The sequence below is a fragment of the Triticum urartu genome, chromosome 3 (assembly GCF_003073215.2).
Source record: "Triticum urartu cultivar G1812 chromosome 3, Tu2.1, whole genome shotgun sequence".
Classification (NCBI taxonomy): Eukaryota; Viridiplantae; Streptophyta; class Magnoliopsida; order Poales; family Poaceae; genus Triticum; species Triticum urartu.
In genome coordinates, this window is record NC_053024.1 from 49,530,969 (window position 1) to 49,554,364 (window position 23,396).

Sequence of the window (23,396 nt, forward strand, 5' to 3'; positions counted from 1 at the left end):
TATTGATCATACATGCAAATTGCACTTTGTATATTGAACCATAGACGGAGCTAGATGAGTACATGGGTGTACAAATGTACACCCATTAATTATAACTAGTAAAAGAGCTCGTGCGTTGCGACGGGAAAAAGCACCACACCCGCTAACTCAATAACCATAACTCAAGACCCAATAGGTCCATGTCCTTTATTTCAACACATGGCATCCCATCTGTATTGCCACTTACCCTCTTTCCTACCCTCGTAAACGTTAGCCTCAGTGCTCACATAATCTCAACGCTTTAAATTTTGTCAATCCTAAGCTCTCTCTCTCTCTCTCTCTCTCTCTCTCTCTTGGCATAAGATGGGAAACCTACTTTTTCCTGTGAGATTTTGGCAAAGCTTGCCTGTGTGGTTATGGATAGTTTCTTTCATCTACGATCCTTGTTTTCTTGAGCTGTCCATTTTCAATCCGGATCGACACGGGTATGAAAGAAAGATGGATCATGCGCTATTGATTAAGGTTGCATCTTAAATAGAATTTTTTTTAATGTTTAACAGGTAAACTTACATCATATTAAATTCTACATATTTTTCTAATCAAATTCCATATATAACAAGTTAAATTTGGAGTTGCGATTTAAAAGATATGGATATATTTTTTAAAGCATTTGATATCTACTGCGGGTTTATTAACCAAGATATCAGGGGGTTTCCTATAAAATCAAAAATCTGATTTAAAATTGGTCTACGGATTGATTACCAGAAACATCGGGATTTTTTTGCAAAAATAAAAATCTGACTTAAAACTAGACTGTGAGTTGATTACCAGAAACATCACTGGGTTTCTGCAAATAGCATGACGGACCAAGAATACGTATTTCCTTTATTAGTAGGTATAGATATAGATTTATATATGGGTGCTCCAAAAAATGAGTATATGTAAAACAATTCCTCACATATGGTCAAATTTGTACTCTAGAGTTTTCTATAGATATGCTTTCCTAATCAAAGAGTACAACCACTAGTATGATATTTGTTAAATCATATGTCTTAGAGATATCTAACATTGATATGTATAAACTATATAATTTACATAAGTATGAAAAACTAATTTTAAAATGTTTTTGTTACAAAATACCGATTGAATTCAGTGCAAAGTATGAGTATTTTTCAATGGTATGCCAAATAAGTAATGAAAAAATAATATTAAACTATGTTATGTTGTTAAGTATGCCGAATAAGTAATGAAAAATTATAATCCTTACATGGGAGTATGCTAAGTATAAAATTTTAGTATAAATATGTATATATCAAGAAGCAGGTGATATGTGCAACTGAAATTGGTGACTTAAAAATAAGCAATATACACCCAAAATTGTATGCAGATAAATTATTAAGGTATGAAACCCAAATAAACTGCAATTACAAAGAAATTGACTATTCATAATGTATTTTAGTAGTTATATTTATATTTATTTATGAAAATACATGCAAATTGCAAATAAATGATGAAATTTACATAGTCTGCAAAAGCCCAACAAAGCATAGAATAACTAATGTATTGTGCAGTAACACACTTGTAGTCCCACCTTTAATTTACCATGCAATAAGAATTATTCTCGTTTACGCAGAACTGGTGGTCATGGGGGTGCTTCCACCACAGTGAACCCGTGGAGAGGTAGGGCGGGAGATGCAGGGGGTGTCGAGCGGGTGGAGGGGATTCCGTAGCAGCGCAGAGATGAGGGTGTGGAGCAGCGGCGGCGGCGGCGCCAGTGCTGGTACCAGCCAGAGAAGATGAGAGTTGCTCCTCCAAGTTATAGAGCGTGAGCGTCTTGAAGGGGTCAGAACCGGTGGTCTATTCTTCCATCACCGACTCCTCATGCGCGCCCGCCGCAGGCTTGCCGTGCTCAGTCGCCACCAGCTCTAGAAGGGAGACACAAACCCCTGGAGAGGTGTTGCAAGAAGCTGATGCTGGGGATGGCGAGGCCGTGGGGGGGCTTCCGCCGCAGTGAACCCGTGGAGAGGTGGGTCACGAGACTAATGCTTGGAATCTCGAGGCAAGGGGGGCTTCCACCGCAACACGAAGATGAGACCGAAGGAGTAGCGGCCGCATCGCTGGTGCCGGTGCCACTCAGAGCGGATGAGCCCTCGGAGGCGGCGTGCGGAGACGAGGGTGGGGGAGCCGCACCCGCGCCCTTGAAGCGAAGGGCGTGCTGTCGGGGCTCGCCGGTGGTGAGGTGGTCGGCGTCGCCACGCCGTCTTGCCGTGAAGGCATTTCGTCGAATAGGCGTCATGCAGCGGGGACGTGCTCCGCCTCGCCGCGAGACGCCCTGCCCCCAGCGGCTCTCTTGTTTTTTCTGTTTTTCATTTTTGATTTGAGAAGCCTCGTGCTCATCACGCCATCACGGTCACGTTGATTTTGGGTCACGATGCGTTGTGCAGGGAATGGGTGTGGTCGTTTGCGTGGCATGTTTTCTCGCGTATAGGAAGTTGTCACGTGGTAATACAGATTGTTGGAGCTCTTGTGTACTAGTATCGGCTTGGTTTTGGCATGACCATAATATGATGTAATGATCTGATCCTATCAATGTTAGTCTTCTCATGTAAGTCATCTAAATAGACTTCAACGACTATTTCCACTTATCATTCTCACATAATTGCTTTATCTAAAACAATGCATAATATGCATGGCTCAGTAAAATGATTAACCACATACAAAATCATGTGGTTGAGATTCATCAGAATCGCATAACTTGATTTTATCAAGATTCTGCCACTTATGTTACTTAATACCTACAGGTTATATGAAGAGCAATATCATAAAGCACATTGCTCGAAAATCACTTATCCTCATGAATTATAGAAAGTGAGGAAATAATTTGCAAACAAAATATTGGAAAATTCAATAGATTATTCAAAATGGCATGATCATGTTGACGGGATTGATATGAGACATCCTCTAGATTTGCAAAGTTCACGGGGAGTAATCTCCCAAACTATAACTTGTTAACAATCCTCATATTGCATATATTGTACTCTTTTTTTCCTTGTATGAGTTTTTCCCTAATGATTTCTCACAAAAGGTTTTTAGTGAGACAATATAAACACAAGTGTTCATATATGCCACGAACCAACCTGTGGTTGGATGGCTAGAGGGATAGTGGTATCCTCAGCTAGCCAGGGTTCAAATCCCGGTACTCGCATTATTTCTGGATTTATTTCAGGACTTCCGGCGATGCGCTTTCAGTGGGAGGAGCCGTCGACAACGAGGCGCCTATGGTGACTTCGTAAATTTCAAGATGACATGCCGGCTCAGTATCTCAGAGGTGCTCATAGGTGTAGGGTGTGCGTGTGTGCATTCATAGGGGTGAGCGTATGTGCGTATGTATGAGCGCTTGCGTCTGTACTGATGCTCAAAAAAAAGTGTTCATATATGCCATATCATTTTCTCCTTATATTTTTCCACTGGGTTTTAAAGGAGTTTTCAATGGCAAATCAGGCTGCACTATTTTCCTTATGAGTTTGTCTCAAAGTTTCTCATAAATGTTTGTAATGAGGCAATATCTTTTCAACATCATATGCGATACTTTCAAGTTTTTCCTCGTTAGGGTTTTTAAAGCAAAGTATACAATGCATATCTATTGTTCTCTTAACGCACAAATGAGTTTTTCCTTCTCCGAGGTTTCCCTCATAGAGTTATCAAGAGACAATAATCATCATATGTTGTATCATGTTCTCCTTTTTTTCCACCGGGTTTAAAGGAGTTTTAACAACATATCAACTACTATCATCCTTATATTTTTCCCATGGAATTTTTGGAGGAATCTTTTTCAAGATAGGATGATGAACATTCTCAAGGATGAAGCCATTTCTAAAGAAATCCTTATCAAGAAGACGGCTATTTACAGGATCAAGAATTGATTAGGGGGTGTATTAGGAATAATTAACATGTAGTAATCATGTAATTAATCAATGCTATGTCATTTGTCCTTTTGGCAACCACCCCTTTTATAAACCGCCGTGTACTGAGGTATAAATACCCCTAATTTCAAAAAAAAAATCAGACGCCCAAAGACACCAAAAACTCATCCAGAAGCAGGAACCAACTCAGGGAGCACTAGAGTCTTGATAGGGGTCTTCCATCACCGACTCCACCTCCCCTCCCTCCTCGTGCACGCCCGTCGCAGGCTTGACGCGGCCAGTCGCCACCAGCTCTAGAACGAGGTCGCGACCCCCTGAAGAGGTGGTGCAGGAAGCTGATGCCAGGGATGGCATGGCAGTGGGGGTGCTTCCGCCGCAGTGAACCCGTGGAGAGGCGGGGCAAGAGACCGATGCTGGGGATGTCGAGGTGATGGGGGCTTTCGTCATAGCGCGGAGATGAGGCGGAGTAGCAGCAGCCTCATCGCCGGTGTCGGTGCCACCCGGAGCGGATGAGCCCTCGAAGGCTGGGTGCGGAGACGAGGGTGGGGGAGTCGTGCCCGCGCCCTTGGAAGTGGAGGTCGTGTCGTTGTGGCTCGGTGGTCGCGAGGTGGTCGGTGTAGGTGTGCCGTCTTGCCGCGGAGGCATTTCGTCGAACAGGTGTCTTGCGGCGGGGACACGCTCCCCCTTGCCGTGAGACGCCCCGCCCCAGCCCCAGTGGCTCTCTTGCCTTTCTTGTTTTTGATTTGACTAGGTAATGTCTATGCATTGCTATGGAGCCAAAGAATTTTTAACAAATAATAGTACATGAAAAATACACATCAGTGTTTGCAGCTTGTTTTCGTCAACTAGTCAGAGAGAGAAGTAGATATATGAATCGCGTTTTTAGAAAATCCAAAGTTTCGAAAACTCAGACATTCTATTTGATTCAGTCATGATCTCTTAATCCTAGAGCACGTGTGAGCCGACAGACAATCAAATGCGTACAGGTAATAATCTAAACTTACCAATATAATAAAGGATGTAGGATGCATTGTAAATTATCAAATTGATGCGTAAGATAAGTAAATCGTGTTATTTATGAAATTGATGCCAAAAGTAAGTTAATTAAACAGAAATCCATACATTCGATGGAGGGACATGGAAGGTGCAGTCGAATATGACGTGGCTGGTCAAAAGGAAAGGGCAGGACAAAAAATTCGATGGAGGGACATGGTGAAAGGAGTGGAACTAGTTGGCCAGAGTTCTGCCTTGAGATGGCGACGACGGCGGCTGGATTCTTTGGCCATGATGATGGTGAATGCAGGAATCCAAAAGATTAGTTTTCAACATTTTTTGAATCCGGCTTGCCTGCTCCCTGTCCATGCTCCCATCCGTGTTCCCACTTCATCCTACGACTGTCTTTTTTTCTTTTTTCTTTCTAATTTAATCATCCCTCCTCCCCAGATTTTAAGGGGGTGGGGTCGGGCCTTATTTTGTTCCAATCAAATTAAGTCACATATGCGGGAGTATAGATGGGAGCATGGGAAGAGAGCAGGCAAATCTCGTTCCATTTTTTTATGGATTTTCCTGTAGATTTCCTTGTGTGCTGTCTCTCTGGATTGTTTCAGAGAGAAGCCATATATGTTGTATGTTCCTGCTTTTATGAATGAATACATGGTACTTCTCTAAAAAAAGGAAACCATCGATTGAGGTTGTGTGCTGCCCAACCAAATACACAGTTCACTTCGTTGACCAGGCAGATACTGCACGAATCTTAAACCAATATCGTGTGATGTAACTCACACCGCTAGAAAAACACACAGTTCACCTCGTTACCTGGTAGAAACGCGGACGGCTAGAAAACCCACTCTCCGGCGGTGGGGGTAGTTTTTTTTTTCTTTGAGACAGGTGGGGGTAGTTGTTGTAATCGACTAGTGCGAGAGGGCCAGGGCCCAATATAAATCGAGACCACCAGTGTGAGAGAGCCAGGGCCCAATATCAATCGAGACCAGTGCGAGAGGGCCAGGGCCCAGGCCCAAAGAGAAACAATCGACGACCCAGCCCCACGGACGAAGCACCCCTGTCATGGCGCCGCCGCCGCAGCACCCGCCGCCGGCGAGCGGCGGCCGTCTCCTCGTGCTCTACGCATCGCAGACCGGCCACGCCGAGGAAGCCGCTGGGCGCGTGGGCCGCGAGGCCGAGCGCGGCGGCTGCCCTGCCGTCCACGTCCTCTCCATGGACAGCTTCAACCCTGTAAGCAAGCAAGCTCCGCTCCGTGCCCTACAAAACACTTTCTTTCCGCGTGCGAGACCGGTCTCTCATTCGAACTCCTTCCGCTTAATAATTGTCGTGCAGAGCCGCTTGCCGGGAGAAAGGTCTGTGATCTTCGTCGTGTCCACCGCCGGGCAGGGCGAGCCCCCGGACTCCATGAAGGTGGTAGAGTGACATTGTTGAGATGCAGTTCTTCTGCTCGCAAGGTTCTTTTGCTTCTGTTCTGCTAATTAAGATTTTGTCCCTTCGGGTGGTTTTGCTGGTGACAGGGGTTCTGGAGGTACCTTCTGAAGAAGAACCTTGATGCCCCGTGGCTGCAAGGGCTCCGTTACGCCGTGTTTGGGCTCGGCGATTCAGGCTACCTGCAGACGTACAATGTTGGTCTTCTGACCATGATTTCTTTCTTAGCTTGCTGCTGCGCTGTGTGGTGTGTTTTGTTGATACAATGATGCTCATTGATTTGTCGTGCATGCACTGCAGGTTGCTGCAATGAAGCTCCGTAAAAGGCTTTCACAGCTTGGTGCGAAATCGATCATAGGGATAGGCTTGGGAGATGAACAAGCCTCTTCAGGGTATGCTGTTAGCATCTGTCGTTTGTATTTGCTATCGTTGCTGTTCATTTGCATGTTTTTGAGAAGTCAAAATTCATATTTGTCATGCCTGTCGAAATTCCAAGGATTATTTTTCTTCTTGTTGGAAAGAAATTCGTCACAGCAACCAAGCGGTTCCTTTTCTTTTTGCTGTATACCAGATATGAAAAAGCTCTAGGTCCTTGGCTGCTGTCTTTGTGGAAATCACTGAATCGAACAAATCCGTCACTTTTACCAAGAATACCCGACATAATTAATCCTAATCTGAATAATTTGGGGGATACAAAGGTCGAAGTCATATATTACTCTTCCGATGATACTCCACAAGACTCCACTGTTTCAGGTATGAGGTCTCAATGGTGCTAATTTTAGCAGTAAACATGTAAGCTGTTGTGTAATATCTCTTCTAAAGATCATGTCTGTCATCTATTCACCAGACTCCAAGAAATTAATCGGGAGAGCGCGCTCAATGCACCCTGCTCTGAAGTTCCATAATGATGGAGAGCCACAATGCATGTTAAAGATGGTACATTATGTATCCTGTTCAAGTGTTTAATACTTTCAATCATCTTCTCATTTTATTTGTATCACTCATTTATAGTTTGGTTATATCTGGTTCACATGATACAGCAGTTCTAAATATGAATGTACATTTATCTCTAGGGAATCTTTGCTAATTACGTATAAAATATTACTCGTATCTTGTGTATTAGGTTACTGAATGTAGAATTTGCTCCTGAGAAATTTCCATCTGAGAGTACTCAAGAAATTCATGATTAGTTGCCTTAAAGGTTTATGTCCCCAAAAAGCCCTGCATACTGCAATCACCCAGAATAACACTATTTAAACTTATTTGTGTAAGTCGACTTTGTAACCTGTAATTTGATTGGCTATTTTGAGCTGACCTGACACTAAATTTGTTTACGGATATGCCTGAGTAGTTTTAAGGTTGCCTGGTGACTTGTTCTGAGAAGTTTGCCACTAACTATGCATGACCAAGCACATCTTGCAGTCATGTGCCATGCATCTGATACGACCTTACTCTGTAGGTTCAATTAGCATGGCCAGATATTTACCATGCTCGCAGAAAGTCTAACCTTAATTAACTAACGAATAATAGCTGGGCTAGTGGGTTGTATCATACTAAACAACATATAGGAATTGTACTGGTTCTTTCTAGGGGTTGCTCCTGTTTTATGACTAGATTGATGATGTAGCTATTGTGTCGCAATTTAGTACATCCATCTTTATTTGCTTAGTTCATGTAGCTTCTGATGCTGCTAACCTTTTTTAGGTAACAAATGAGCGCTTGACTAAGAAGGATTCTGAGAGAGATGTGCGCCATTTTGAATTGGAAGACCCATCTTCTGTATGTTCTTTGTTCCATATGATGATGTTAGCTTGCAGTCATCTTGTTAACACATGGAGATTCTAATTTTTTCATATTAGGCGGTCCGTTATCAAGTTGGTGACGCTTTAGAAATTCTACCAAGTCAGAATCCATCAGCTGTTAATGCTTTCATCAAACGCTGTAACTTGGATCCAGATTGCTACATAACGGTATGTGGCTTTGTTTTATTATATCTCATTGATGTAGCTTCTTGCACCTTTGTGTTTTCTTCTCCCTTGGTTTCTCAACACTTTTCCTTTCCACATTGCCTATCTGCACATTGTTTGTTGCAAAAATAAATACAACTGCGCCTTGACCAGGCCGCTTTGGTAGTGAGCTACTAGAGATGGTTTGAACAATATATCCTCTCTTTTTTCCTTTTTTGAACATGTGGTTCTTGAGTTTACCCATAAAAAGGGGGAAGCTAGAGGAAGCTATGCTTTCTTATACCTTCTCAACCAACCATCTAGTTGCAGTTATTGACTTGACTAAAACAGAGACTATTTTTTGTGTGCCCAGATACGAGCAAAGGGCGGGGATGAAGTTTCCAAAGGTTCACCTGTGAATGGCTTGATGGATTGTATCAAGTTAAAGACCTTTGTTGCTTTGACAATGGATGTTGCATCAGCTTCCCCTGGGCGGTATTTCTATGAGGCAAGAGCAGTTACCCTGAATGCTTCATCTCATACACCTCTTTTCTAGTTGTTTGACATCTTATCGGCGCCACTGATATCCTGATGCAGATGTCTAATATATTATCTGAATGCTCACAAAATTCCGATATTCATTTGTAGATCATGAGCTATTTTGCAACAGTTCAACATGAAAAGGAAAGGCTTCATTGTTTTGCAACAACTGAAGATGAAAAGGAGAGGCTTCAGAAGAAAAGGCTTCAGAAAGAAAGGCTTGAGGAGTTTGCTTCTCCTGAAGGAAGAGATATCCTTTACCAGTACAATCACAAGGAGGGTCGAACTGTTCTAGAAGTAAGTGATGTCTTTACTGAAGATCTCCTTTACAACTTTCTTGCAGTAAGAAAAACTTAGGATGTGAAAGTTATATGGTAATAGGGTATTGTCTTTGGAATTTATTTATCATGGATGAACAGTGAGATATGCTTTGTAAGGTATTGGAGGACTTTCCCTGGGTGCACATGCCTTTTGAATGGTTGGTGCAATTGACGCCGCCGTTGAAGAAAAGAGCATTTTCGATATCGTCGTCCCCATTGGCACATCCAAACCAGATACACTTGACTGTTAGTGTTGTATCATGGCTTGCTACTCCTTTCAGGAGAAAGCATGGTCTCTGCTCCACATGGCTGGCAGGACTCAATCCAAATGAAGGTATGCATTGTTTCTTACAGTTACTCTGCTGCTGCTGCTGCTGTAACAAATGTATACTCTTGCTTTTAACTTGATCACCTCGCCAAAGAAAAACCATAAACCCTCGTCGCGCTTACATGCAGAAACTCGTGTACCATGCTGGATACACCGAGGATCCCTGCCTCCTCCAGATTCGTCGACTCCTCTTGTTCTTATTGGACCAGGAACAGGATGTGCGCCATTCCGAGCATTCGTGGAGGAGAGGGCTACGCAGAGGGCGAGGCAACCCACAGCTCAGATCCTATTCTTCTTCGGCTGTAGAAACGAAGACGATGATTTTCTACACAGGGACTTTTGGTCACACCATGCCCAGGACAACAGAGTTCTGTCCCCGAAAGAGGGTGGCGGTTTCTTTGCCGCCTTCTCTAGGGATCAGCCTGAGAAGGTGTATGTGCAACACAAGATAAGGGAGCAGAGCGCAAGGGTGCTGAACATGTTATGCTCTGGTGCCGCAGTATACGTCGCGGGGTCGTCTACCAAAATGCCTGCTGATGTTAGAGCTGCGCTGGAAGAAGTTGTCCGCAAAAAGGGCGGCGATGCAGGATGGCTCAGGAAACTGGAAAGGGCTGGTAAATATAACACCGAAACTTGGTCATAATTGTGATTGTCAGAGAGAGCAAGGAAGTATATAGGAGCAATAGGCTGAAAATGTAACTTTATTGCAACCAATGTAACTGATACATAGATACATGTCTGTATTGGAGGCATTGTGTGCCTTCTGTTTTGCAGCCAAACCAAATATAGAAGATCACACAACAGTCATACATGTTACAGAGAGATAACCAATGGGGTATAGTCAATGGTTAGCAAGAGCTGTCCATGAACTCCACAAGCAACTCCTTGACCGTGCCTCTGTCCGGCATCTTCCCAGCCGCGCCATAGATGGGAGCCATCCCCCCACTGATAGGCCCTGGATTCGCTTTCACCTGCAACCAACACCAATATAGTCAATGTTTTCGCTTTCTCTAGGAACCAGCAAAAGGTCATATTGATCACTCACTGTGTCCACGGAATCCTCGAGGTCCTTGAGGAATTCCTCATAGATAGCCGTGTGTTGAAGCGTCACGCAGATGTGCAGACTGAAGAACCAAGTGGCACTGTCAGGATTGGCACTGGTACGTGGAAAACACAGCTGGTTTGTTGGATGAAATCGGGTTAATTTGGATTTACCTGTTGGGTCTCTGAAGAGCATTGAGGTGCCATCCTTTTGATGACATTATGTCATTTACCTCAAATATGTCGACCGCGTCCGACCCAAAGGCCACGACGGTCATGTCTGGCTTCCCAATCACAAATAAACCTGAGATATCATCAATTCTGCACAAACAATTACACTGTTAGTCTAGCTACAAGATTAGAGAATTACTACAAGGAATCAGACATTGTCATTCCACATTTACGAGGATATCTGGTATACAAACATTAATTTGACATTTGACTATTAGTTCAGAACAGGTGCGAATGATACAACATACATATTTTATGTATGGTCAGTCAGAATATATTAATCTCCAAATGACCATTAGATCACAACTTTTATTGCGAAAATGCTAGAATTTTTATTTTATTTTTTGCAAAACACTAGTGCTGTCAGTCTCTATACAGATCTGTTTATACTTTATAGTAGGCTTTCAAGCACGATAATCAAACAGTTTTCTTTACCCTTTTTGTATCTTCTTTGAGACTTCCATGATCTTACCAGTACTTTCCAAATAACCTGGAAAACAAGCACCAGGCCCAGGATACATCAGGAATGCTGTTCTAATACAGAACTACCACCACTCTGATATATTTAAATAAAGTTGTTACCATTCAATCCAAGAGACATCATCGCAGCCCAAGCTCCTGCGACTAGTCCACCTGGCCTGCTTCCAGCCATAGTAGGGGAAATATAGAGCCCACCAGTCCATTCAGTCACTGAGCAAACAAGGAAAAGTAACACACTATATTAGTTTTGTACTAATATTTGTTAACTGGGCTATGTAAACATAAGCAAACATTAGCAGACACGTGAACAATTACATGCATGAGTAGTATACAGCTGTGTGCCACCATTACCAGAGGCAACTACGATGCAGCCCAGGTCGATATCTTAGAGAAAGGGAGTGCCAATAACAAAATCTTCTTCACTATGTTCCAACAATTGACTGGAATTTTACAAAATGTTTTTGTTTTTTTACTGATTTCACAAAGGAAATTACGGTGTCCAGTTGAGTAAATGTTGAAGTCAGGATCCGATTGTGTTATATAATTCAAAGAAGATGGAGACTTACCAGCAACAAATTGGTGCTGAATTTGATGCAAGTATTGAAGATGACGGCGCCAATCACAAAAGAAAGAGAGAGAAAATGTTAGAAATGTGCAGAGCAAAGTGAAGATAAATATTCCATGCTTATTTCTACCTTTCTAATTTCATGATTCCTGTATAGGACAGTACTGGTGCCTTTTGGAGCTAGCCCATACTTATGAACATCCGTTGAGATGGACGTAACACCTTTGACAGAAAAATCAAAAGGAGGAATAGGGTACCTGCATTTTGCAAAGGACAAGTAGGTATAACATTTAATGCTGACAGCAAGATTCAAAATAGTGGATAGCACATCCATTGAAAGTTGTAGCACAATAGTTCACAGAATACAAAATACTAAAAGTATGTATCATGAAATGTTCTAATGAATTTCTTCAAAGTTGGCACATGTATTAGTACTGCTGACAAGGAGTCAGGGCACAATTAGAGAACATTAGATAACTGGAACAATATTTATTATTATATGAGAAGAATAAGTACCCAAGCTTACGGGCGAAAGGCAATACGAAGCCACCAAGGCATAGATCAACATGCAAGCAAATACCATATTGTGAAGCCAACTCCCCAAGTTCCTGAAATATTTTGAGTTATGAAGCAACCACCAAACTTGCTGATGCAACAGCGCAAGAAGTACAATTAATGCTATTACCTCAATAGGATCAATTAAACCATGGGGAAACCCTGGTGCAGATCCAACCATCTGTACAACAGAAGTTTGTTAAAAGGCATCACGACACATACTAGTCTCTCGAATCTCAGGTGAATGGATGCTTACCATTATGGTGTTTCCATTTATGCACCGTTTGAATCCTTTTACATCTGCAAGAAATTCTTTATTCACAGGTACACGCCGCACTTTAATATTGAAATATTGGGCAGCTTTGTCATAGGCAGAATGAGCTGATTCAGCAATAATCCTGTATAATAAACTTTTGTTACCATGGAGACAAGGAAATTGCTATGCGTTCCAAAGCAAAAAGGTATTGGCTGAGAAACCAAATAAAATGCATCACTATCTCACATTTCGGGCTTTGTGATTCCCTTCTTTGACTGCATATAATCGCGTGATGTTTTGACGGCCAATAATATGCTTTCAGTTCCGCCTGACGTCATATTGCCACAAATTTGTCCACCAGACGCCTTTTCTTTGCTGCCAAGCAAAGCAGCTGTCATTGCAACTACTTCAGCCTCTAACTGTGCCACACTCTTGAATACATCCTGATGCAGTGGATTTGTGTGTGAAAACCTGAAAACATCGAGAAATGTTTATGCATGATTCATTTGGAAGTCGTCATCAGAGAATGTAGTACGAGTCTGAAGGTTAGGTATAGAGCGCTAGGCCTATCCGCACTGCAACTTAAAACATTTAATTGTGAAGAAGCAAATCACAAATTCGCTATCCCTATTACTGATCATGGAAGTAGATATTTCACTGACTAATCTTTCAGATAGTCTATAGTCATATTATTTGGAGCTTCTTTACTGATCTTGCTTCATACAGGCAGCATGTAAATTTTAAGAAAGTGTCCCCTGAAAAACAAATATGACATTCTTGTCACATAAGCTAGAGTCATCGCCTATCATTACCTAAAAAAAGCGTCACCGCCTATTATTGGCTACATATTTTCTATGTAAGGTGGAAAGTGATACAAAATATATGTCATGAACAGGTTGTGTATAAATACAGTTCATATCAGGAGTAGCCAGGATATATTAAAATCTCAGGTCTTACATAGAGTAGGCCTTGTTTATCAGTGAAAAATGGCCTTCAGACTCGCTCCCAGCGATATAACTGCAAGAATCAGAGAGTAGAGTTAGGCACGCTTATTTGACATGAAGAAGAAAATGTGAAAACAGTAGAGTAGGATTTGAAATTGTAAGAGCACAAAGCAGTTTGAGTTCATCGTGTCGTTGAGGTGCACGTACACTGTGCCCGAGCATTTCCCCTGCCATCTCACATCCTTGTCTTTGAGGGCCTGGAGATCGCCTATGACCCCGTCGGGGATCCCGACGGCGGGCAGCTCGGTTCGCAGGTCCTTCTTGCTGGACGCACTTCCTGACTGCAACTTCTCAACAACCTGCAGCACGAGTGGCACAATCAGTTAAGTCGCCAATGTCAGCGTGGATGGATGTGGCGTGCACGGCAGCAGCTGACTGTGAGATGCGTGTGCTGTCTGTCTATTTCCAACAGTGCAAGAAGATATTGGCTTGCTTATCCAAGATTCTTTCTGAATTATGTCGAGATATTTTCTTGCTTATTGTCCACCCAAGATTGCTTGTTCGATTGCTGCTGGTTGGGATGGGATGGGATGGAATGGGCGGATGGTTAATCCGTAGTGGTGGTTGATTGGTTACCTTGCTCTTCTCGGCGGCGATGTACCCGCTGACCCCCGGCACCAACCTGCGGGCGCGCGCGCGGCGGAGCGGAGCAGATTAGATTGGATTGGATAGATGAACTGAAGTAGCTATAGTCGGGCAGCGTTGAATAGGATGAAGATGAGAAAGATAAGCGAGAAGAGATACGTACTTGACGGCGGCCATGGCGAGGGTGATGAGGACGGTGCGGAGGCCGCGGTCGGCGACGTCGGCGGCGGCGGCGTGGACGGCGCGCGCGGCGAGGAGCGCGAGCAGCGGCGCGGCGACGAGGAGGAGCGGCTCCTGCCCCGCCAGCCGCTCGTTGGCCGCGGCCCGCAGGCGCTGCGCCAGCTCGGCGGCCGCCTCCATGGCAATTTCAAGCCGGATCCCGAGCTCGCTCGCTCGCGGTTCTTGGTGTGGTTGGTGGACGGGATTGAATTGTTATATACTACTGGTAGTACTAGTACTGGCACTGCCAGTAGCCAGAGGAAGGGGGGCGGCAAAGAGGAGGGACGACGCCGACGATGGCCCGAGGAGCTGACCTTCCGAGACTCTGGACTGAGATTGAGGAAGATGGTCCGGGTCGCCGTGTCAGCGTATATAAACAGGGGAAGAGTGTATGATAATCCAGCTTTTTTGCAATGAAAACTTTACATAATCCTTGTGCTTATTGCTGCGTGCCATGTATGGTCAAGCGATCCGTGCTGTGGCCTGCGAGGGCAATCAATGCCGTCGATTTCTGGAAGCTTTGATTTTGCGTTGCTTGCTGAGGCGGGCAAGCTTCGTCCTCTGGTCTAGTCTTCTAGAAGCCTCCTGTTTGTGGTGCTGGCGGCTGATACTGCTGCATCAGCACTCGGGACTGGCTCCCACTCTTCCATCTGTGGACGGATGGGTGCTCTGTTTTTGTCTTGGGCTGGCCGGGGACGGACGGAAGACCCAACAGAGCGAGGCGCCACCGCCACGTCTCTCTCTCTCTCCCCGGGTCAACAAAAGTATGCGTTGTTTTTTTTTGGAAAATTATCGATCTATCCATATTTAATCATGATAGTACAACGAACATTAAAAAGGTATGCGTTGCTTACCTACTTACAAATGTGATGCAATTTTCAGAAGGTGACACCGGAGTCAAGGCCATTCATTTTTACACTAAATCAACCACAAACCGCGTGTGATATCCAGGGTCACAAACCTCCTACTCCCTTCATCGGAATATATAAGGTCTAATAATACATACTCTGACATTTACTTTGACCGATACTTAGACCAAGTATATATATAGTGTGTGTGTGTGTTGTGGTGAAAGGAGTTTCCGAAGGTAGTACGTTTTTTATGGCGTACATCTCACATATTATTCATCTTACCGACGATCAACATAAGTATCGGGATGTGTATTAGGCCATGTACATCCGGGTAGAGGGGGTATACATCATCCTTCACACAATTAACCACGCGAGTAAATGACGGTGCGCGTGATTCGTCTCTTGCCATTGTTCCCGTGGGCCCCATCCATCGGATGTCGTGGTAACACTACTACGTTTCTTGTTGTTGCCCGGCTTAATAATAAAAGGGTTGCATGCATCACTCTGATGCAGAGGCCGTGGGTAATCCTCCTTTTCTAAAAAGATCAGTAAAAATCTACCATAGTTACAGTTTTGTATTCTAAATTTATGCCGTGTTGTAATTTCCTCCTCGGAAGGAAGTGCTCCCTTCCTGCGTGCGTGTAGAATGCAAGGGAATTTTTATTTTTTTCGATAAAGGGAATAAATTAACGTTGAGAGAATACCAATTACATCTTGCCTTTACAACAACACAATATCAAGAGCTAGTCAAGACATGAGGAGAATGCACATAGCACAAAAAGTAAAGGCAAAAAGTTGCAGCAAACCTCAACCATCAATCATCATGCAATATCTTCAACAAGGGAATATCGCGTCGACGTTGTCATTCCTAGGTTCAACTGACGAAGGTTGAACCTAGAGTTTTAACCCTAACACTCGAGACCCTACTCAAAGAGCCCCACCTATTCAAATATATATATATATATATATATATATGTATGTATATATATATATATATATTGCTTTGTCAGAGCATGGGGCCTTCGATCCTGCCCACTGTTGGGTATATAATATCGGCCCACCCCTTAACTTGAAGCCTACATCTCAATTAGTTTTCCATGCTACCACCACATGTCGATCCTCCATCGCACAACCGTATTCGCACACAGTTCTGTCGTGGACCTATCGACGCGACTGGAATCATGTATGTGCAACACATGATGTCGAATAATGCCAAGGGGCGCCTTCCATCAAGGCCGATGGTGCCCAACATAACGGGCATGGAGCACTGGTCCCATGACGCCAAGAATCTTGCCCGCCCATGTAGAGCTAATTTAAGGCAAGTCGCATGGGGCATTGTGGACACGGCCAAAACCGTACATCGAGCAGAAGTAGAGTCATCAGATATGCCTTTGCAGAATCCTTTTAAGGGATATGTGAAACTCCACCCACTACACCGAGCAGGGGACGGCCAAATACAGGAGTTACGCCCAAAGGCTAAAACCCGCCAACCGTGCACCCTGTTAGATTTGATTAGCAGGTTGGGGCCGCGTCACTAGGAGCAATATAGTTGTTCGTGAGCATGATCGGAGATGGCCACATTCGAATGGACAAAACCATTACGCAAGGTCATAAATTCTCTTCAGACAGGAACCGATAAAATGTGTCGCCTCCGCCAGCGGAAGACAGGGACTAGAGAACACTAGGACAAAAATTGGGCTCTGGAGGCTGTTTTGGTACATGGGCCTCTGGCGGCTCCTCGTTCTGTCTCCAAGCATGTGTCGCTGATACTCGGCATAGCGGAGGCAGTTTTCAAACCACCTGCAATGATATCCCATAGCAAGCGGTTTTGGTTGACATACCGCTTCCAATGCTAGGATGTCTAGAGGTTGTTGTTCTGATGGAAGTGTCTCCTATACACTAACATTACATGCGGTTGTTCCGATGGAACTTCCTCCTATACACTAACATTACAGGCGGTTTCCTTAACAGAATTGTTCGTACCTCACTTTTATTTTCATTTTATTTTTATTACATTTTAGCAGCATACCAAATGCACATCCATAATATTTTCATAATGTATAAGCACATTCATCTCATAATTGCATTGCATTTCACAACTAGATTCATATATGTTCAAATGTCTAGGGGACAACATATGCAATAAAGTGCTCAAAGCTACAATGTGTATAAGCCTTTGTCGAAAATGTATGCAACAAAGTGCTAAAAAGAGAGAAGACGAGTTATTTTTTCTTTTATCAAATTTTGGAGCTGTACCACTGGAAGAGGCGACGCGTCTTAGGCTCTGTTTGGATGCAATGCTTTTTAAAAACCTTAGTATTCCAATACTGCAGTTTTTTTGTGCAGAGGACATCGAATACCGTGGTTTATGAAAACATCAGTCTTTTAGAGTATCGTGAAAACAGTGATGTGTTTGACAATCAAAGTATTAAGGGGTACTATTTGGTTGTGTCCAGACCTTTTTTTTTAATACTGCAAAAATACCATGGTTTTGTGGATACCATGGTTTATAATACTACAGTTTTAACTAGCATCAAACACCTCATAATATTTGAAACTACAGTTTCCTAAGATACTGTGGTATTATTGACATACTTTAAAAATACTTTGCAACCAAATGGAGGCTTATTGATTCCGTCATCGAAGACGGCCGCATCCGAATGGACAAAGCCGCTACGCAAGGTCGCATCTTACAGGGGCCGTTGTACGTATGGGCTTTAGGAAAATGTGTTTAAGATTTTTAGAGAGCTTAGATGAGAAGAAAAAAAGTATTTGGCCCCTCAAGTCCACATGTGTTTACCATTTGCCCCCCGAACTTCTTCCCTAGCTCGCATGAGTGGACATATAGGAAAAGAATACAAATCTGCCGAATGGCTCGTATGATCGTGACCATTCACAAAACGCTTAGATTTGATTTTTGAAATATGGTAGTATCATGTGATATCTTCCTCTGAAGGCACGAGAGGGGCGCGCACAAACAGTGACACCACTACGTACAACATCCCGTTGGCGTCAAGCGTGGCATACATCGAGCGGCATGTTGACAGACATGGTTTCAGTTGACAGCGTGCTAATTAAGCAGCTTGCTTTTTATTATTCGCAATGGCATGGTCGGGGATTATTCCTCAGTCACGGCGGCGATGATCCCCCGGTACACGGCAGGCTCAACGAACCGCCGCCGCCGCCGGAGTAAGATTTATCAGCACCTTCGCCGGCGCCCTTAGCTCCCTGGCTCGCGCCGGACCCCGCTTTTTCAGCACCGCCGCCCGCGCCCGACTCTGCTCCTTTGCCGGCTCCTTGGGCCGCCGACCCGAACTGGTCACCGACGCAGCTACCGCTAACGACCTCGCCGACGCCCTCAGCCGCCGACTTCACGGCTGCTCCCGCGCCCCGAGCAGCGGTGTCCACGCCCGTCCCGACTCCTTCGGCCGCTTTGCGGACCTCGCCACCGACGCCCTGGCCGTCGGCAGTCATCACGACCACCATGCTGACCATCACCAGCAGCAGTGCCGCCAGGACAACCCCCTTCTTCCCCATGCTCCCTCCTTCTTGCTCCACCTAAAATGATCTATGTATCGACCGATGAAGCATACATAACATCCAAGGGAGGCTATTTATACTTGCCAAGCTACCTTGGTGCGGTCTTACTTTTCATTTCCAGGTAGCACATTGGCGAACGTATACTATTTCTGGCCAATCTGATTCGTTCTACTAAAGCTCAAATAACCTTTGTTTCCGAAATCAAATCTTCCAAGGTTCGGTCGGTTGATCTTGTTAATAGGTTTGATGTTGCTAATAGTTTTGTTGTTCCTTCTAGAGGAGCCTCTGGAGGGCTCTGGCTTATGTGGAATGATGAACTCAATGTGTCTGTTCATAGTGCCTCCTTTCATTATATTTTAGCTAATGTAGTTCATCTAGCCTTGGGTGTTCACTTTTGTTTGATTTGTATATATGGTGACCCCTACCATAGGCAGACTAGTGCTATTTGGAGTCAAGTTTCTGCTTTTGTGCATGATAACTTGGGTAAACCCATGATGTGTATTGGAGACCTTAATGACATCTTGTATGATACAGATGGTTGTAATGGTAGTGTTAATTATTATCGCATGTCTGCTTTTCGTTCCCTTGTTAAAAATTGTGGTTTTTTTGATATTGGTTTTAGTGGTCCTGCGTACACTTGGCGTAACAAACAGCATACTGTTAATCCTATTTACAGACGTCTAGACCGATGCCTTGTCAACTCTGACTGGTGTGCGCATTATTCTAATTCTAAAGTGCTCAACTTACCTATTATTCTTAGTGATCATGCGCCCATTCTCGTTTCTACAGACGGTAATTTTCTTAAGCCGAGACAAACTTTTAAATTTGAAAACTGGTGGTTGCTTGAAAAAGACTTTACTAGCTTTGCAAAATCTGCTTGGAATAATTGCACTTTTACCTCTTTTATAGCAAAGTCTTCTTCTTTGGCAGGTTCTTTGAAGAAGTGGTGTAAGAAGAAAAAGCCCTTCCAGCAAGAGCTTTTGGAAATTGAGTCCAGTATTAATCGGATTCAGCAGCTTCCAATTCAGCAGCAAAATCACACTTTGGAAAGCTCTCTCACTTTAGGTATGAACAAACTCTCTCTAAGCTCAATCAATTTTATAAACAGAGAAGTAAGAAGGGTTGGGCCACTGCTGGTGATCGTAATACTAAGTTTTTTCATCAGGCTGTGATCAAAAGAAGAAAAAGAAATACTATTTGTTCCATTAAGGATGAGAATGATGTGCTTCATTTTAAACCTAGTGCTATCACTAATACTTTTGTCAATTATTTTAGATACATCTTCTCTTCGCCAAACAATAACACTGCAAGGCCTTTTCTTAATACTCGTTTGCCTGACAACTCTTTGGATCCTACTTACTTTCTTCCAGATAAACATGAGATTTTGCAGATTCTCAAAGATATGAAGTTGAATGCTTCTCCGGGTCCGGATGGATTTAATGTTGAATTTTACCTGGCAGCATGGGATTGGATTGGCGAGGAAGTTACTCAACTTGTGACTACCTTTTATAAAACTGGTATTTTACCTCCTCATATCAATGACACTAATATTGCTCTCATTCCAAAAAAGTTAGTTCCTCAAGTTCCTATGGATTATCGTCCCATTAGCCTTTGTAATGTTGTCTACAAAATCATTGCGAAATCATTGGCTAATAGGATTAAGCCTCATCTTCCGGACTATATTGATCCGGCACAACAAGCCTTTATTGAGGGTAGAAGAATTAGCGATAACATCATTATTGCTCAAGAGATTACTCACTCCTTCGCTCTAAAATCGTGGAATCATCATGCTTTCATGCTCAAGATAGATCTTGCTAAAGCTTTTGATCGTCTTGAATGGAGTTTCATTGTGTCTGCTCTTGCACGTAAAGGTCTGCATGGTCATTTCATTAATTTGATTCATGCTTGCATTTCTTCTCCTACTTTCTCTGTGCTTATTAATGGGCAGCCTTCTCATAAATTTAAAAGTTTCAGAGGTATTCGTCAAGGCTGTCCCATGTCGCCTTATTTGTTTGTTATTGCTATCAATGAATTATCTGTTGCTCTTAATGAAGCTCTAGCTGCTCATCATCTCCAGGGTATTTCACTTGGTCCAGATTGCCCTTCTATTCATTCTCTGTTGTTTGCAGATGATCTGTTGGTTTGTGGTCAAGCCACTATGCAGGAAGCAAATTCTATGGCTCAACTCATCCATCACTTTTGTTATATTTCAGGTCAAACACCAAATTGGGCCAAATCTGCTATTCTTTTTAGTACTCATGTTAGTCAAACCACTATTCAAGAGATTAAGCAAGTTTTTCCTGTTTCTATCATGGATAACAATTTCACCCATCTTGGTCATCCGCTTATTCTTCCTGCTAAAAATAGAACTGCTACTTACAACTTTGTTATTGATAAATTTCTGAATAAATTGCCTGCTTACAAAGCTAATATGCTCTCTCATGCTGCTAGGCTTGAGCTCATTAGGTCTGTGTTCTCTGCTATTCCTGTGTACTACATGTCTAATATTTTGTTTACCAAAAAGTTTATAGCCAAACTCACTGCTATTATAAGGAACTTTTGGTGGACAGGAATCAGAGAGAATAATTCTAACAAGAGCCTTTGTCTTAGGGCTTGGAAGGACATTTGCAATTCCAAACTGGAAGGTGGTCTTGGCATTAGGAACTTGCAAGCAATTAATGAGGGCTTACTTCTTGCAGCTGCTTGGAGGCTTGCTAAAGACCCTTCCTCCCACCTTCATCTTGTGCTCAAATCTAAATACTTCCATGATGCCTCTATTTGGACTGCTATTTCTACTACTCCAAAATCTGCTTTCTGGTCATCCATTTTAAAAATGTTGCCTAAACTGAAAGATCACTCTTTTTACCAACTCACGCAAGGGAATATATCTCTTTGGAGTACCCCTTGGTGTTCCCTTTGGGCTTCTGTTCATGACAATCTTATTATTCAGCCTTCAGGATACATATATCCTTCTCTTGTTAAGGACCTTTGGATACCGGGTCAGAAAGTCTGGAACAATGACCTCATTAACTCTCTCTTTCAACAGCCTCTAGCCTCTGTTATCATTCAAACTGACATTATTCACCAAGATTGCCCGGATATATTATGTTGGGATCTAACTCCTAATGGTACTTGTTCTTCCAAGTCCACTTATAAATTGTGTTTGCAGGATATTCATGCCAATCCAAGAAATACTCCTTCCCAAGTTTCTTTGCAGATGAAAAATCTTCTCAAGTTGATTTAGAAGCAAAAGTTGATGATCCCCAGAGTTCAAACTTTCGCTTGAAGACTCCTTAGGAAAGCGCTTCCCACATGTTTGAGGGTTGGGCGCTTTTCCGCACATATTTCTCAATATTTTTGCAGATGTGGTCAGCAAGAGGATGAGGTTCACATGTTTTTTCTTTGTGACTTCGCTAGAGCTGCTTGGTTTTCTCATCCTTGGTTCATCAGAACAGATGCTTTAGTTCAAACATATACCAATATCCATAGTATTATTCTTGCTTTACTTAATATGAACCATCCGCATGCTTCTGTTGTCAACATTCTAAATTTTATGTGGTGTCTTTGGAAAGCGAGGAATGATTATCTTTTTAATAAAAAGAAAGCTACCCCTCACCAAGTTAATATTGCTGCTACTTCTCTATCTAATGATTTCTGTGATCTGCTTAACAGTTCTTCACACCATCAGCCTCAAAACTTCAGTTGTATCTTAACCTATACTAATCAACTTCCCTTGCAGGGACAAACGCTTAAATCAGATCTTCTTATCACGGGACCGAAAGTATATACTGATGCATCTTTTAAGTGCAAAAAAATTTCAGGTTTATTGCAGGGAACAGCAGCCACTGGAGTTGGTATCTACATTTCTTTGCCGCACGATCAGAAGGAAGTCAGCGTGCAGATTCAAGCTTCCACATCAATTACAAGTACTCCTCTGCAGGCTGAAGCGTTAGCTCTTCTCTTGGCTGCAAAAGTAGCTAAATGTCTCAACATCAGCCAGCCGACCTTCCTCACAGACTGTCTCTCTTTGGCTTCATTTGCGGCTAGTAGAAAGATTACTGAAACTGCTACCCCTTGGACTATCAGGAAAGTTTTAGCTGATTTCTTCTGCTACTCTTCAGACCTTCAACCTAGAGTGTTCCATATTTCCAGGGAAATTAATGGAATTGCTCACAACGTCGCTCATCAGGTTCTTACATCAAATGTAGAACCTGACATATGTTGTTTTGCTTCGGCTCACAGGAACATGGCTTGCCCTGTAGTTTCTCTCCTCTCTAATTTCGAGTTTAAGGGCTTTGTAATTCATGCTGTACATTGCTATTGAGCTGAGCTGAATGGAAAGTTTGGCGCTTCGTGCGCCTTTTGTTGTTCAAAAAGGTAGCACATTGGCTACAATAATGGATATGGACCGTCGTGTCTTGATAGCATGACCCGAAAAGACAAGGAACACCTAATTCCATCACTAATCTAGTGCTCCTTCCAACACAAACTTGTTCTCATCTACTTATATCCCTCCTGTAGCTGCAGCTACATGTATACTGTCCATCAGAAAGCTCAAATATGACTGAGATTCATGCAACTAACAAAAAGATGCCAATATCTG

General features: G+C 43.1%; 2 protein-coding genes and 1 pseudogene across 2 annotated transcripts; 1 reads left to right on the forward strand and 2 right to left on the reverse strand.

Annotated features, from left to right (window-relative positions):
- Positions 1-1,496: 1,496 nt before the first annotated feature.
- On the reverse strand, positions 1,497-4,547 carry LOC125546629 (annotated as a pseudogene).
- Positions 4,548-5,883: 1,336 nt separating this feature from the next.
- LOC125542720 (NADPH-dependent diflavin oxidoreductase 1-like) lies at positions 5,884-10,269 on the forward strand. Its single transcript, XM_048705888.1, has 12 exons — positions 5,884-6,134; positions 6,237-6,314; positions 6,422-6,529; positions 6,633-6,724; positions 6,904-7,085; positions 7,180-7,268; positions 8,037-8,111; positions 8,192-8,302; positions 8,652-8,786; positions 8,927-9,115; positions 9,256-9,472; positions 9,595-10,269. The coding sequence occupies exons 1-12, from the start codon at positions 5,967-5,969 to the stop codon at positions 10,107-10,109; spliced, it is 1,959 nt and encodes a 652-aa protein (XP_048561845.1). The 5' UTR covers positions 5,884-5,966; the 3' UTR covers positions 10,110-10,269.
- Positions 10,150-14,872, reverse strand: LOC125542721 (sphingosine-1-phosphate lyase). Its single transcript, XM_048705889.1, has 15 exons — positions 14,347-14,872; positions 14,175-14,220; positions 13,746-13,897; positions 13,552-13,611; positions 12,841-13,065; positions 12,595-12,736; positions 12,469-12,519; positions 12,300-12,391; positions 11,914-12,040; positions 11,785-11,800; positions 11,321-11,428; positions 11,174-11,228; positions 10,682-10,828; positions 10,512-10,590; positions 10,150-10,437 (listed from the first exon to the last, which is right to left on the reverse strand). Exons 1-15 carry the CDS (start codon positions 14,541-14,543, stop codon positions 10,315-10,317), a joined length of 1,620 nt encoding a protein of 539 aa, XP_048561846.1. The 5' UTR covers positions 14,544-14,872; the 3' UTR covers positions 10,150-10,314.
- Positions 14,873-23,396: the final 8,524 nt, after the last annotated feature.

Excerpts from the sequence above, each read along its gene's own strand:
- LOC125542721 (XM_048705889.1), bottom strand. The coding sequence starts at position 14,543 with ATGGAGGCGGCCGCCGAGCTGGCGCAGCGCCTGCGGGCCGCGGCCAAC. Across the intron at positions 13,066-13,551 it reads ATAAACAAGGCCTACTCTAT|GTTTTCACACACAAATCCAC; the intron begins GTAAGACCTGAG and ends CGATGTTTTCAG. Across the intron at positions 10,591-10,681 it reads GCTCTTCAGAGACCCAACAG|TCTGCACATCTGCGTGACGC; the intron begins GTAAATCCAAAT and ends TTGGTTCTTCAG.
- LOC125542720 (XM_048705888.1), top strand. The coding sequence starts at position 5,967 with ATGGCGCCGCCGCCGCAGCACCCGCCGCCGGCGAGCGGCGGCCGTCTC. Across the intron at positions 6,725-6,903 it reads GATGAACAAGCCTCTTCAGG|ATATGAAAAAGCTCTAGGTC; the intron begins GTATGCTGTTAG and ends GCTGTATACCAG. Across the intron at positions 8,303-8,651 it reads ATCCAGATTGCTACATAACG|ATACGAGCAAAGGGCGGGGA; the intron begins GTATGTGGCTTT and ends TTGTGTGCCCAG.